The following is a 13,160-nucleotide window of genomic DNA, read 5'->3' on the forward strand; positions in this document are numbered from 1 at the left end:
AGTTTTATCCGGTCACTGCTACCAAGGCTAAGCACTCGATCCTTCATGCACTCACAGACACAAGAGTGAGATAAGTCCAAATGATAAAACCTGATAATGACCTTTCCTGATTTTAGGACATTTGCCCTTCCCCTTTCATCCCTGATTACCAATTGTTTCCACCTGTGCTTCATTAACTTTTGTGAATAAGTAGTCTGTGTTCACATTGTGCCAGATTGTCTTCGTCCGCTAACGTGTCACCCCAGGCTTGATCACAGACACTGCCACAGGCCTAGCCTTTGTAAGAAGCCTGAGTTTGTTTGCCATTTTGATTCTGTGTTATAATTTTTGTCCCCCCATACCGTCTGAGTCCTGCCTTGAGTCCAATCCTGACATATACCATATGACTAATAAAACTTCAATAAAAATGGGAAAATAAGTACATTTTTAAGGGAAAAGATCTAAACAAATGTACCGTATTTTCACGACTATTTGGCGCATCGTATTTTACGCTGCAGTGTCAGTAACGAGTGCTATTTCTGTATTTTAGACACACAAAGCACGCACCGTTTCATTAGACACATATATATTATATATGGATGAACATCGAAACGCAATAGCGCTGGCTACCGGAAGCAGCTTATTTCCGGATTCCGGTGCGCAGTGACTGCTGGGAAATATAGTTCTTGTGCGCTACACCAACACGCTAAAAACAAGCTTTAAAAAGGCAACGGAAGCAAAACTGAGTTTGGTAGTGCTTAATTTGGACATTTTACAATTTACTCAAGTCATCATCACCTTCAAATCCCTCAACATCCTCATCTTCTGTGTCAGAATTGAACAATTGCCCAAACGAGCCTTCCAAATAGCCGCCCCCCCCTCTCTTCGTTCTTAGAGTCACCGTCATTTCCATGTGGCTCCTTAGAAATCATGCCGCCTTTGGCAAAAGCTCGAACAACCGTGCAAGCAGACACGTTCGCCCAGGCGGCAACGATCCATTGACAAATCGTAGCGTAAGAAGCCCGGCGCTGCCTGCCACTTTTCGTGAAGCTGTGTTCGCCAGCGATCATCCACTTATTCTTTGGTCAAGCCTCCGGGAATGACGGCAAGCTCTGAGTTCATTTTCATGATCTGGTTTTTAACCGTTGCTGTGAGATGAGCACGCATGGAGTCGCAAATCAAAACAGACGGCGAGCCATGAAAAAATCCATCTGGTCGCTTGACATATACGTCACGTAGCCAGTCTCGCATTTTCTCCTCATCCATCCAGCCCTTTGGATTCACCTTCACGATGACGCCGGCTGGAAACTTTTCTTTAGGCAGAGTCTTTCACTTGAAGATCACCATTGGTGGTAGCTTCTGCCCATCAGCATGGCAAGCGAGAACGACAGTAAAAGCCGACTTCTCGTGCCCCGTTGTTCGTATCGCCACCGTGCTGGTCCCCTTCCTCTCGACAGTGTGGTTCATCGGGATGTCGAAAGTCAGCGGCACCCCGTCCATGTTGGTTATGTGGTTTGGCTGTATAAGTTTGTCGGCAATCAGCTTGGAGCAGTAGGTGCGGAAAATGGCTAGCTTGTCAATGTAGTCCGCCGGAAGTTGCTGCGCCACGGTTGTCCTCACTCTGGTCGCCAGATGGTGCCGTTTCATAAAACGAAAGCACCACGACGGTCCTCCTTCGAAATGTTCAATTTTCAATTCTTCCGCGAGCACTTTTGTCTTCAGTCGAATGGTGACTGTGGAGACCTTTCTCCCAGCTGCTCTCAGATCAAGAATCCAGCACTCAAGATGCTCTTCCAGGTCGGGCCGCCTTGCCTTGTTCCCACGGAAACTCAGCTTCCTCTTGTTGACCTGGCAAAGCTCCTTCTACTTTCTCCATTTACAAACCATGGATTCGTTGATTTTGAATTTCCTCGCCGCTGCTCTGTTACCATGATCCACTGCATGATCGATTGTTAGAAGCTTGAACTGTGCTTCGTAAGAGTGCCTCTTTGTGGAAGTATTCATTCTTTAGTTTGCAATTGAGCACATGCATCACTGTGCCCACACTAGCAGTATATATAGGAAACTTGTAGGGGCGTGGCTTTAGCGTCTTCTCCCACACACCACCTCCCAAGCCTTGCCCCACTAACGTCCGCCTTCTCTATATATATAAAGAGGGTATTCGCAGGTAGTGCTCAGTCAGGCTCCAGAGCTCTCTCGGCGCTCGGCCACGATCGCCGCCGCGAGCGCTCCCACTCGGCGCCGCCGCGAGCGCTCCCGCTCGGCGCCGCCGCGAGTGCTCCCGCTTGGCGCCGCCGTGAGCCCTCCCGCTCGGCGTCGCTCGGCGCCGCCGCGAGCGGCGCTGAGCGCGAGCGATCCCGCTTGGCGCCGCTTGGCGCCGCTCGGCGGCGCTCGCCGCTCACACATGGCGCTCTACATTATAAGGCGCCCTGTCTATTTTGGAGAAAAAATTTGACTTTTATGCGCGCCTTATAGTCGTGAAAATACGGTAGTTCAGAGGGGATCAAAACTAAATAATGCATTAAAAATCTCTCTTAAAAAGAAAGTTGAATAGAGTGAAATAATCAATTTTTTAAATCTTTGAATCACCACAAGAGAAATCCTGTGTGTAAAGATTCACATCTTGAGAAACGTGAGTTACTCAAAATCATACTTTCCAGCATACAATGTTGTTAACCTCCTCTACTTTCTATGTTGAATATCTTTCTTATATGTTATAAGATGCTCCAACTGTGTATGACGGAAGAGATATTGGTGTTACCTTGGGACAAAGAGGAGTTCTGGAATGTGAGGCTGATGCAGTGCCCGGGGCAGATTTTGAGTGGTATAAAGATGACCGAAGGTATTGATTTTTTTGTTCAAGTTTAAAAAGGGCAAACATTTTTTTTTATAAAACCTTCATCCCACAATGGAGAAATTATTCGTTTCAGAAGAACGCGATATGAGCCTGCTGAATCTCTATTAGTTTTCTGAACTTTTGTCGTTTATTCCTTTTTGACCTCGTACTCTCAACGCCACATGTTCTTTTTCTGTTCTAGAGGATTTATTTTCTGATAAACACGGAAAACATACATGGTCAGTTCTCTTTGCAAGAGAATAGACAACCTCTGATAATCTGACTCCCGTTTTTAAACTATGTTCCAACAAGCAAAATGGGCGTTATTTTGAAAATTAGTGGGTGGGTTTCCGTTTAAAAGGATGTCCTTAGCTGGTTTGATCAATTCGGCCGACCCTCTGGCTTGGGGGACAAAGGAGGATATTATTTACATACATACATACTACATGTTTTCGCGCCTATACAAAAATACAAGAACGCAAGTACAATTATGTAGAAGTATATTTATTACATTTTACAGCTAAGCATATGAAAAGGCTCTAGTGTATTAATATCTTAATATAGTCTATATATATAAAAAATGTAAATACTTTCAATACTGTACTCCCAGTGAAAATAGTTCCTCTCGGCTTGATATAAATAAAAAAACAGTTTAATGGGAGTTTTAGTCCAAGTCCTCCTGCACACTCCAGCCCCCTTTTAGTGAGGTACAGCTTCACATTTTTTTCCCTGTTTTTTAAAGCATGAGGATGTTCTAGATTAAGGCTGGCTTTACCATGAAGCCAGCAGCTTACCTACACATGAAGAGCGTCAGCCGATCCGTGTGAACCCTGGCACTTTCAGTTCATCTTTAAATAACAATGTCCAGGAAAGCATTCTCTTCCAAAATGAGCAGTTTCATCCATGTTAAAAACTTCAGTTATGTTAGGGAACTCATCCTCGACGTTAGTCAGTTAGCTTCAAAAAACATCTTTAATAAATCAACTGGGATCTACAAATCAACAATGGCTTGGAACCAAAACGGCAGCATGCTAGGCGCATGCAGGAACAGCAGTAACGATCCGACAATGGTACTAGGACTCATTGATCTTTAAATATCAAAACAGGAAGTAATCAGCAGATTGACCCCAGCCGCTCTCTCTGACGGCACGCCAGGAAGGACAAACGGGCCGCTCCTGACAGTAGCTCCCCTCTAAGGGACGGATTCTAGACGTCCTAATGCTGAATGTCCATGAAAAGTGAAAAGCAGGCAAACTGTTATCATCTTCCGGGGGGCGTCCACGCCAGCCCGTGAAGAGACGAGGGAGGGGCCGGTCCGGCGGGCGTCCGCGCCGGCCGGTGATGAGGCGTGGGAGTGGCCAGTCCGGCGGGCGTCCGCGCCGGCTGGTGACGAGGCGTGGGAGTGGCCGTTCCGGCGAGCGTCCGCGCCGGCCAGAGACGAGGCGTGGGCGGGGCCGTTCCGGCGGGCGTCCACGCCGCCCGGTGATGAGGCGTAGGAGAGGCCTATCCGGCGGGCGTCCACGTCGGCATTTGGAGAGGAGTGGGAGTAGCCGGTCCGGCGGGCCTCCCCGCTGTTCCTTTAAGCCCTTAACAGACACCAGAATCTTAGAACGGTCGTCGGGCACATTAGCCTGGCTGCTCGGGGGGCCGGCTGCCCCCTCGGCCGGGAGGGCCGGAGAGTCGCTCTCGCCGTCGCCGGCCCCCTCGTCCAGGGGCGCCGTAGAGTCGCTCTCGCCGTTGCCGGCTCCCTCGTCCAGGGGCCCCGGTGCGTCGCCGCCGCTTCCGGGCGGGCTAGAGCTGGGCGGGCAAGAGCTCGGCAGGCGGGAACCGGGCACCCAGGAACTGGGCAGGCTGAAACCGGGCTGGCCGAAACCGGCCAGGGAGAAACCGGACAGGGTGAAATTAGGCAGGTGGGGACTGTGCACCCAGGAACTGGGCTGGCTGAAACCGGACAGGGTGAAATTAGGCAGGCGGGGACTGTGCACCCAGGAACTGGGCTGGCCGAAACTTGACAGGGTGGGACTAGCCAGGCTGAAACTTGACAGGGTGGGACTAGGCAGGCTGAAACTTGACAGGGTGGGACTAGGCAGGCTTAAACTTGACATGGTGGATCTAGGCAGGCTGAAACTTGACAAGGTGGGACTAGGGAGGCTGAAACTTGACAGGGTGGGACTAGTCAGGCTGAAACTTGACAGGGTGGGACTAGGCAGGCTGGGACTAGGCAGGCTGGAACTGGGCAGACTGGAACTGGTCCGTCTGGAACTGGGCAGACTGGAACTGGGCAGACGAACTGGGCAGACTGGAACTGGTCAGACTGGAACTGGGCAGACTGGAACTGGGCAGACGGGAACTTGGCAGACTGTAACTGGGCAGACTGTAACTGGGCAGACTGTAACTTGGCAGACTGGAACTGGGCAGACTGGAACTGGGCAGACTGGAACTTGGCAGACTGGAACTAGGCGTCTGGACGGGCGTGGTCGGGCGAGGCGTCCGGACAGGAGTGGTCGGGCGAGGCGTCTGGACGGGCGTGGTCGGGCGAGGAGCTTGGTCAGGGGCTCAAGCGTCCAGGCCCTCCTTCCACTTCTCCCTGCGGCGCGGTGCTCGCCGCCTCCTCCAGGAGGACGGCACAGCACACCGGCCGTCACGTGGTGGCCCATTGTAGATGGCCAGCCGACAAGGTGAAAGACCTTGCTGCTGTGCCTCCCCAAGTAGACAAGACAGGCGGTGATCGAAACTCCTACCTCAGCCTCCCCGCCGGCCGCCACGCCTGTGGATGGCCAGCTGGCATGGCAGATGCTGGTCGGGGTAATCCAGGTCGGAGTAATCGGAGGAGTATTGGTCAACGTCCTCGCGGAGCGTATCGCAGCCCGAATCGGCTAAGAAAATCACTGTCCGAGTCCGAATCTCCAGCATACAAATCAATTCGCTCCTGGTCGTCCTCACTTTCATAAAAGTCAGAGTCCCAACCGACAAAGATTTGGCGTTCCAACGGGGCCGATGGAGGCTGGGGATTCTCCCTCCATTGAGGAAAAAACTCGCTGGAGTTTGAATTTAAATAACTTGGGCGATGAACTGGCGGTGTCGGAACTTGCGTATTATGACTTAGCTGTGCTGGCAGCCCAGTGTGACGCGTTGAGCGGAGGGTGGGTTTAAAGGTGAATGGAGGCTCAGAATTACCTCCTAGTTGGGTTTCCTCCGCTGCCAGAACGTCTCTGAGGTGCCCACACCACGGTGTGTCCATTATAAACTCCCCAAAAGACTTTGGGGAGCTTCTCGCTGAATCCATGTGGTCGGGGGGCTTCGAGAAGGGTGGCTGGCGTCGACGAGAGCGTCAGCGCGAGCGTGGGTGGCCTCCCACTGGGTCCCTTATGGTCGGATCGTTCTGTTACGATCGCGCCGCGTCGTCGTGGCGTGATCGGGAATGGATTAGGACCCAGGCGCGGGAAGCAGGAGGGGAATCGAGGCAGTTAGCTACAAACAACATCTTTAATAAATCAATTGGGATCTACAAATCAACAATGGCTTGGAACCAAAACGGCAGCATGCTGGGCGCATGCAGGAACAGCAGTAACGATCCGACAATGGTACTAGGACTCATTGATCTTTAAATACCAAAACAGGAAGTAATCAGCAGATTGACCGCAGCCGCTCTCTCTGACGGCACGCCAGGAAGGACAAACGGGCCGCTCCTGACACATAGGACCACAGCGTGACCGGATGATTCGCCTAAAGACGTTTCGCCGACGGACGTTTGACAGACGGACAGGTCGCCGAATGGACGCTCCACCGAACGGAGGTTTTGCCGAAATGGGATTTGCGTGCTCGCCCCGCCCCCGGATCGTGTGTGTACATGTTTTTCAACCTTGGCCCGCGGGCCATATACGGCCGTTACAGATAACATTCATTTAGGAATAACAAGGGCATGTACTGCCCCCCGCAATAACAAGGGCATGTACTGCCCCCCGCTGAACATATTTCTAAATACAAGTACTAAACATATTTATAAATACAAGTACTGGACATATTTCTAAATACAAGTTCTGGACATATTTCTAAATACAAGTACTGGACATATTTCTAAATACAAGTACTGGACATATTTCTAAATACAAGTACTGGACATATTTCTAAATACAAGTACTGGACATATTTCTAAACACAAGTACTGGACATATTTCTAAACACAAGTACTGGACATATTTCTAAATACAAGTACTGGACATATTTCTAAATACAAGTACTGGACATATTTCTAAATACAAGTACGCACTACACTACAATGTGCTGCCATTTTTTATATTTTTTATTTTATCCTTGTGTTTAAAGTAGTAGCCATTTGGAGATCATGCAGAACAGTACGTGACAGAAGAAATAGAGAAAATAAAGTAGTAATAAACTTACAGCAGCATAGAAATCGTTGAGATTAATCTTTGAATTAAGGTTCTCAGCAAATCATTTTGAATATATATTTCCTAAAATATGGCAAATGGCTACTACTTTAAACGCAAGGATAAAATAAAAAATATTTTTAAAAAAACATTGGCAGCACGTACGTACTTGTATTTAGAAATATGTCCAGCGGGGGGCAGTACATTTTGAGATGAATATTTAAAGTGGAAGTAGAAAGTGGTCTTGTTGTTCTTGTTGTCTTTTTTTACACCGGACATCCGGGTTGGCTAGGTGAGCCAAGGGGAAGGCGACGGCGACGCAGTCCATGTTTTGCTATCCCCTTATGGAATGTTAGAGAAAAGACCTTGCTGGGAATACCGGGCACTAATAATTCTGTTGAAGGTTGGCACGCATTTCAATGTAGAGTGTCAGTTGTTCATCCAAATTCATCTCGTCTGATAAGCAAACTCAAATTAGAGCTAAGTGATTGGGAAATACGAATACAACAGGCTTATGGCGGTATTATGCCCAGACAGACCAAAAAGTCATACGCAGCTGTTAATGAACGGTTTAAAAAAGCTCACGCATGACTATGAAAACCCGGATCGATTTCCAAACAAACTACAGTACCTAGAAGCCATTGCGCTTAATTTGTAAGTTTTACTGTTTTAATAAAAACTGCCACTGCCATCTGTGAATTCCCTTTGTACATAATTTGTAAGTTTGTATTGTATTTGTAATTTTTGTGCAAAATGTGTACGTTTTTTACTGCTTTAATAAAAACACCATCTGTGAATTTGCTTTGTCTTCTTTTTAATAAAATATTTTTTTGAATGGCATCTTATTGGTAGTGTTTAATATTAAAAAGCAAGTAAAATGATTATCTTTGACTAATTCATTTAAACCATGTCTATTTATTCCCAAACATACTTGTATTTAGAAATATGTCCAGCGGGGGGCAGTACATGCCCTTGTAATTCCTAAATGAATGTTATCTGTAACGGCCGTATATGGCCCGCGGGCCGAGGTTGAAAAACATGTACACACACGATCCGGGGTCGGGGCGAGCGCGCGAATCCCGTTTCGGTGAAACGTCCATTCGGCGACCTGTCCGTCTGTCAAACGTCTGTCGGCGAAACGTCTTTAGGCGAATCATCCGAGTACCGACCACAGAGTAATGTGCCTATAATTTAGCCCCTCACCCAGTGCATCAATTAATATCCTCCTGCCAAATGCTGATACAAATAATTTAAAATTTACATCCATATTTGCACTTTTTTCCCCATCACGTTTTTTGGATCAGTGTACTGTGGGTTGCGTATTTTGTGTGTATGCAGTGTTGATAACTCAGGCTACATTTGATTTATTCCATCATTTTATTATGATGAAAGAAATGTGGAAAGAGGCTCAGAGAGATGAGACAAAAGATAGCTCAAGATGAGAAGAGCAAAGAAAAAACCTATTCTGAGAGTCATAAATCTCAATAAAAAATGCAAATAATGTTTAAATTGGATTTTTGAATTTGCATATTTACCGAATAATTTGTTATATCATCAGATTCATCAATGGCTTTGACGGCATGGAAATTGTGAACACTGGATCCCTGTCCAAACTGACATTCTTTAATGTGTCTTATGGTGACTATGGTAACTACAGCTGTGTTGCCGTCAACAAACTTGGGAGCTCTAATACAAGCTTTGTTATGTATGGTAAGCACATGTATCTTGCATTTGCATCAGCGTGCAACATTGAAAGAACACCTGAGTCAAATCATTGAATTTATTTGTATACTGGAAACTGCTGAGTAAAATAACAGGCACTGTAGACCACTTAAAACAGCAGCATAATAATGATAGCAGTATAAGAGCTTTATCCTCTGAAAACAAATGAAAGAGAAATAACAATAACAATTTTAATTGGGGAGGCCAGGTGGGTTTCCTCCGGGTACTCTGGTTTCCTCCCATATTCCAAAAACATGCACTTTTTATACTTTTTATATTTTTATATTACATACTTATTTATGTTTTTACTGGGAAAACGCACTCTGTGGAGTAGCACCACCAATTTCGTTATACGCAGCGGTGTATGATGACAATAAAGGCTTTTGATTGATTTGATTTGATTGATTGGTAGGCTGATTGGACGCACTAAATTATCCCTAGGTATGGGTGTGAGTGTGCATGATTATCCGTTTCCTTGTGCCCTGCAATCGGCTGGCCGCCAATTCAGGGTTTCCCCCGCCTCTGGCCTGGAGTCAGGTGGGATAGGCTCCATCACCCCCCGTGACCCCAATGAGGATAAAGCAGTTCAGAAAATGAGATGAGATATTTAACCTGTAAATACTTTAAATACTGTATTCACGTTGAAAATAATTCCGTTCCACTTGATATGAATAAAAAAAGGTTAATTGGAGTTTTAGTCCAAGTCCTTGAAGGGGAGACCATTTTCAACAAGATACCGTTTTGACAGTTTGTGAAGTCTTTCGTAATCCAGGGATTCCGTTTGCTCATCCAGTAGACCGGCAACAAGGCTTTGTTCTTGTTTTTTAAAGCTTGAGGACAGCCGAACTTGTTGATCAAGGATGCTTTCCCATGAAGCCACCACACATGAAGAGCGTCAGGTGATACGTGTGAACCCTTGCACTTTCAGTTCATTTTTTAATAAGAATGTCGGGAAGGCATCCTCTTCTCCTCGGCTCGCTGTGGCTTCGCTCTGCAAAGGGGAGCCGGCATGCCCACGGCGCCCTTGGCTCGTTGTGGCTTCGCTCCGCAACGGGGAGGTGGCGTGCTCGCGTCACCCTCGGCTTGCTGTGGCTTTGCACTACAACGGGCAGGCGGTAGTTGCTCGGGTAATGATTGTTCCACAGGAAGAGGGCATTTTAAACAATGATTCAAAATCCAAACAAAGCTGGAAAAGGCTAGACGTTTGCTTTATCCAAGTGGTAATGTGCGCAATGGTAAACTCACTCACAACAAACCACAAGGCAAGATCATGTCTTCCTCTGCCTTTTAAAATGTATGTCGCGTCATTCACCGGCGTTTTTCATCTTCCTTCCGCTTTCAGCGTGGATTTTGACATTTTTATGAACTTTTGTATATACTTCTATGTAGTGAAGCCGCCAAGTGGCGAAGCATCAGAGTACCCCGTTAATTGCCACAATCGAACTTTCTGCCTTTGTTTTTTGAAGAGGGAAACAATAGTGGCATCCTGAAACTTCTGGGGCATGTCCTCCTCCCAGAGTAGGCTGTCACAGCCAAACGCAACGGACAAGCATTCATGCTCATTTAGGGGCAATTTAGAGTGTTCCCCCAGCCTACTCTGCAGGTTTTTGTGATGTGGGAGGAGACCTGGGATCGAACCCACAACCCCTGAGCTATTAAGCCGACGCGCTAACCGATCGGCCACCAGACCGCCCTCGAAAGTGATAATAATCCTAATCTCTCATTTTCTGAACTGCTTTATCCTCACTAGGGTCGCAGGGGGTGCTGCAGCCTAGCCCAGCTCACTTCGGGCCAGAGGAAGGGGACACCCTGAATGGGTGGGCAGCGCAGCGCACAAGGAGACTAACAACCATTCACGCTCACACCTGCCTAGGGGCAAATTAAAGTGTCCAATCAGCCTACCATGCATGTCTTTGCAATGTGGGAAGAACCCGGAGTACCCAGAGAAAACCCACGCAGTCCAGGAGAACATGCAAACTCCACACAGGTGGACCGACCTGGATTTGAACCCAGGTCCCCCACGGTGAGGCTGACGCGCTAACCACTCATCCACCGGGCTGCCCTAATAACACGTACATTCAAACTAAATGTTAATTGATTGACAGCACTAATAATAATAATAATCGGACATAGGCCCTGTCGTCATCATCAACAACAAAAGCCTAATTGTCATCACACCCAGAAACTGCGTATGACGAAATTGGTAGTGCTTCTCCATAAGGTGCGTTTTCTCGGCAAAAGACCCAAATAAGTGATAGTTTCGTACTTGTAATTTGGCATTCTGCCGTTATGGATACATCGCATCACCCCCCGAGCGGATCACTTACCTCTCACTGTCTTTCACTTACCTTCAGTCAGCCAGTAGGAGGCAGATCACCGCCCAAACGTCTTTTCACATTACCTCACCCCGAAGTTATTACACAGAAGGGATTGTGTGTTGTGTTACCGCAAGTTTAGAGTCCTGATGGATGTGGGGAAAAAACTGTCCTTAAGCCTATTTGTCCGTACTTTGTGGGACCTATAGCGCCTGCCAGAGGGCAGCAGCTGGAACAGATTGTGACCAGGGTGGTATGGGTCCCCGATGATGTTCTGCTGAGGTAACGAGGGCTGGCAATGTCTTCCAGTGAGGGCAGAGAGCAGCCAACGATCTTCTGGGCAGTGTTAATCACTTTCTGCATGGCCTTTTTGTCTGCTGCCGTGCTTCCAGCGTACCACACTGTGATGCAGTATGCCAGGATGCTCTCCACAGTGGTTCTATAGAAGGTTACCAAAAGCTTGGTGTCCAAGTTGTTCCTCCTGAGTACCCTGAGTAAATTGAGTCGTTTCTGGGCCTTCTTCACTACTGCCATGGTGTTTGTAGACCAGGAGATCTTATTCGTGACGTGGACCCCCAGAAATTTAAAGGACTGGACCCTGTCTACACATACTCCATTTATGAGTGGGGCCAGATCTGTGCTGTGTTTGCGAAAGTCCAGGATTATTTCTTTAGTTTTCGTGGTGTTCAGTGTGAGATTGTTCACCAAACACCATGAAGACAGTTTGTTGACCTCATCTCTGTAGGCCGACTCATCCCCTCCTGAGATGAGTCCGACCACAGTGGTGTCATCGGCAAATTTGATGAGTTAGACTGGTGGGTTGGTGTACAGTCGTATGTGTACAGGGAGTACAGAAGAGGACTGTGGAATGTCGAACATGTGCCTTTGACCCTTATTCATCATGTAGCTTTTTATAGTGCGCATAACATAATTTTAAGTCGTTAAAGTTGTTTGTTTACGTGCCTGTGTACTATGTTTACTCAACTGTCACTCGCAATTCCACCCCATTGGAGAATGTCTTTGCATTTCTTAATAATTTTAATGGCTTAATAAATCAATTACTATCTTTTTTGGTTGGTGCATACATACATATATTTGCATACATATTTTATACAAAAATAGGAATATTTTCATAAGAGTTTACGATTTAGATTTACCACTTATTTAGAAATAAATACTGAAGTTGCAAAGAAACGTTGCTTGTTCCCATCAAACTTGACCGTCCTCATAGTTTACGAGAACTTGGACACCATGCGTTACATTTTGCGCAAGCACAGGGCCGAGAGCAACGGAGCCAAGAACGACGAGAAGACTTTGTACTTGACGCTGGAGCAGGAGAAGGACAAGTCCCACTTTACGGACAAGGAGACGGGCCAAGAGCATGAGCTGATCGAGAGCATGCCACTCTTGGAGTGGTTCGCCAACAATTACAAGAAATTTGGAGCCACGCTGGAAATCGTCACAGACAAGAGTCAAGAAGGATCTCAGTTTGTCAAGGGCTTTGGAGGCATCGGGGGTATCTTGCGGTACAGAGTGGACTTCCAAGGCATGGAGTACCAAGGAGAGGACGACGAGTTATTTGATTTGGATGACTACTAGGTACTCAGGGACTGATATATTACGAGAGAGATTTAAAAAAAATGCAAAGGAAGGAGGAATGAGACGACCAATCCCAGCTGACTTTGGGCGAAAGGCAGACTACACCTTAGACTGGTCACCAATAAGAGGTAGGGCACACAGAGGAGGTGAACCTCCACACCCACAGGCGGCTACTCTAAAACTTTCACACCATACTTGACAAACTGTGTGATGCTAAATATGACAAAATGTTGCCATCTTTTTAACCGAGCGCAGCTTACGCTTCAGAAACTGGCTCTTGGGACGTGGAATGTCACATCTCTGGTTGGGAAAGAGCCTGAG

The 13,160-nt window shown here is 47.1% G+C and overlaps 2 protein-coding genes across 7 annotated transcripts in view; one reads left to right on the forward strand and one right to left on the reverse strand.

The window, feature by feature from the left end:
- ntm (neurotrimin) overlaps positions 1 to 13,160 on the forward strand; it is a 68,232-nt gene that overhangs the window by 45,465 nt on the left and 9,607 nt on the right. For 3 of the 4 annotated variants that reach the window (XM_077591751.1, XM_077591749.1, XM_077591750.1), the window contains 2 exons: positions 2,701 to 2,821; positions 8,762 to 8,913. In XM_077591751.1, the coding sequence (XP_077447877.1) occupies positions 2,701 to 2,821; positions 8,762 to 8,913 (273 nt within the window). The remainder of the gene's footprint in view (positions 1 to 2,700; positions 2,822 to 8,761; positions 8,914 to 13,160) is intronic. The other variant, XM_077591752.1, reaches the window with a different exon arrangement.
- opcml (opioid binding protein/cell adhesion molecule-like) overlaps positions 1 to 13,160 on the reverse strand; it is a 141,483-nt gene that overhangs the window by 29,697 nt on the left and 98,626 nt on the right. The gene's annotated exons all lie outside the window — the stretch shown is intronic.

This window comes from Stigmatopora argus, chromosome 22, assembly GCF_051989625.1.
Source record: "Stigmatopora argus isolate UIUO_Sarg chromosome 22, RoL_Sarg_1.0, whole genome shotgun sequence".
NCBI lineage: Eukaryota > Metazoa > Chordata > Actinopteri > Syngnathiformes > Syngnathidae > Stigmatopora > Stigmatopora argus.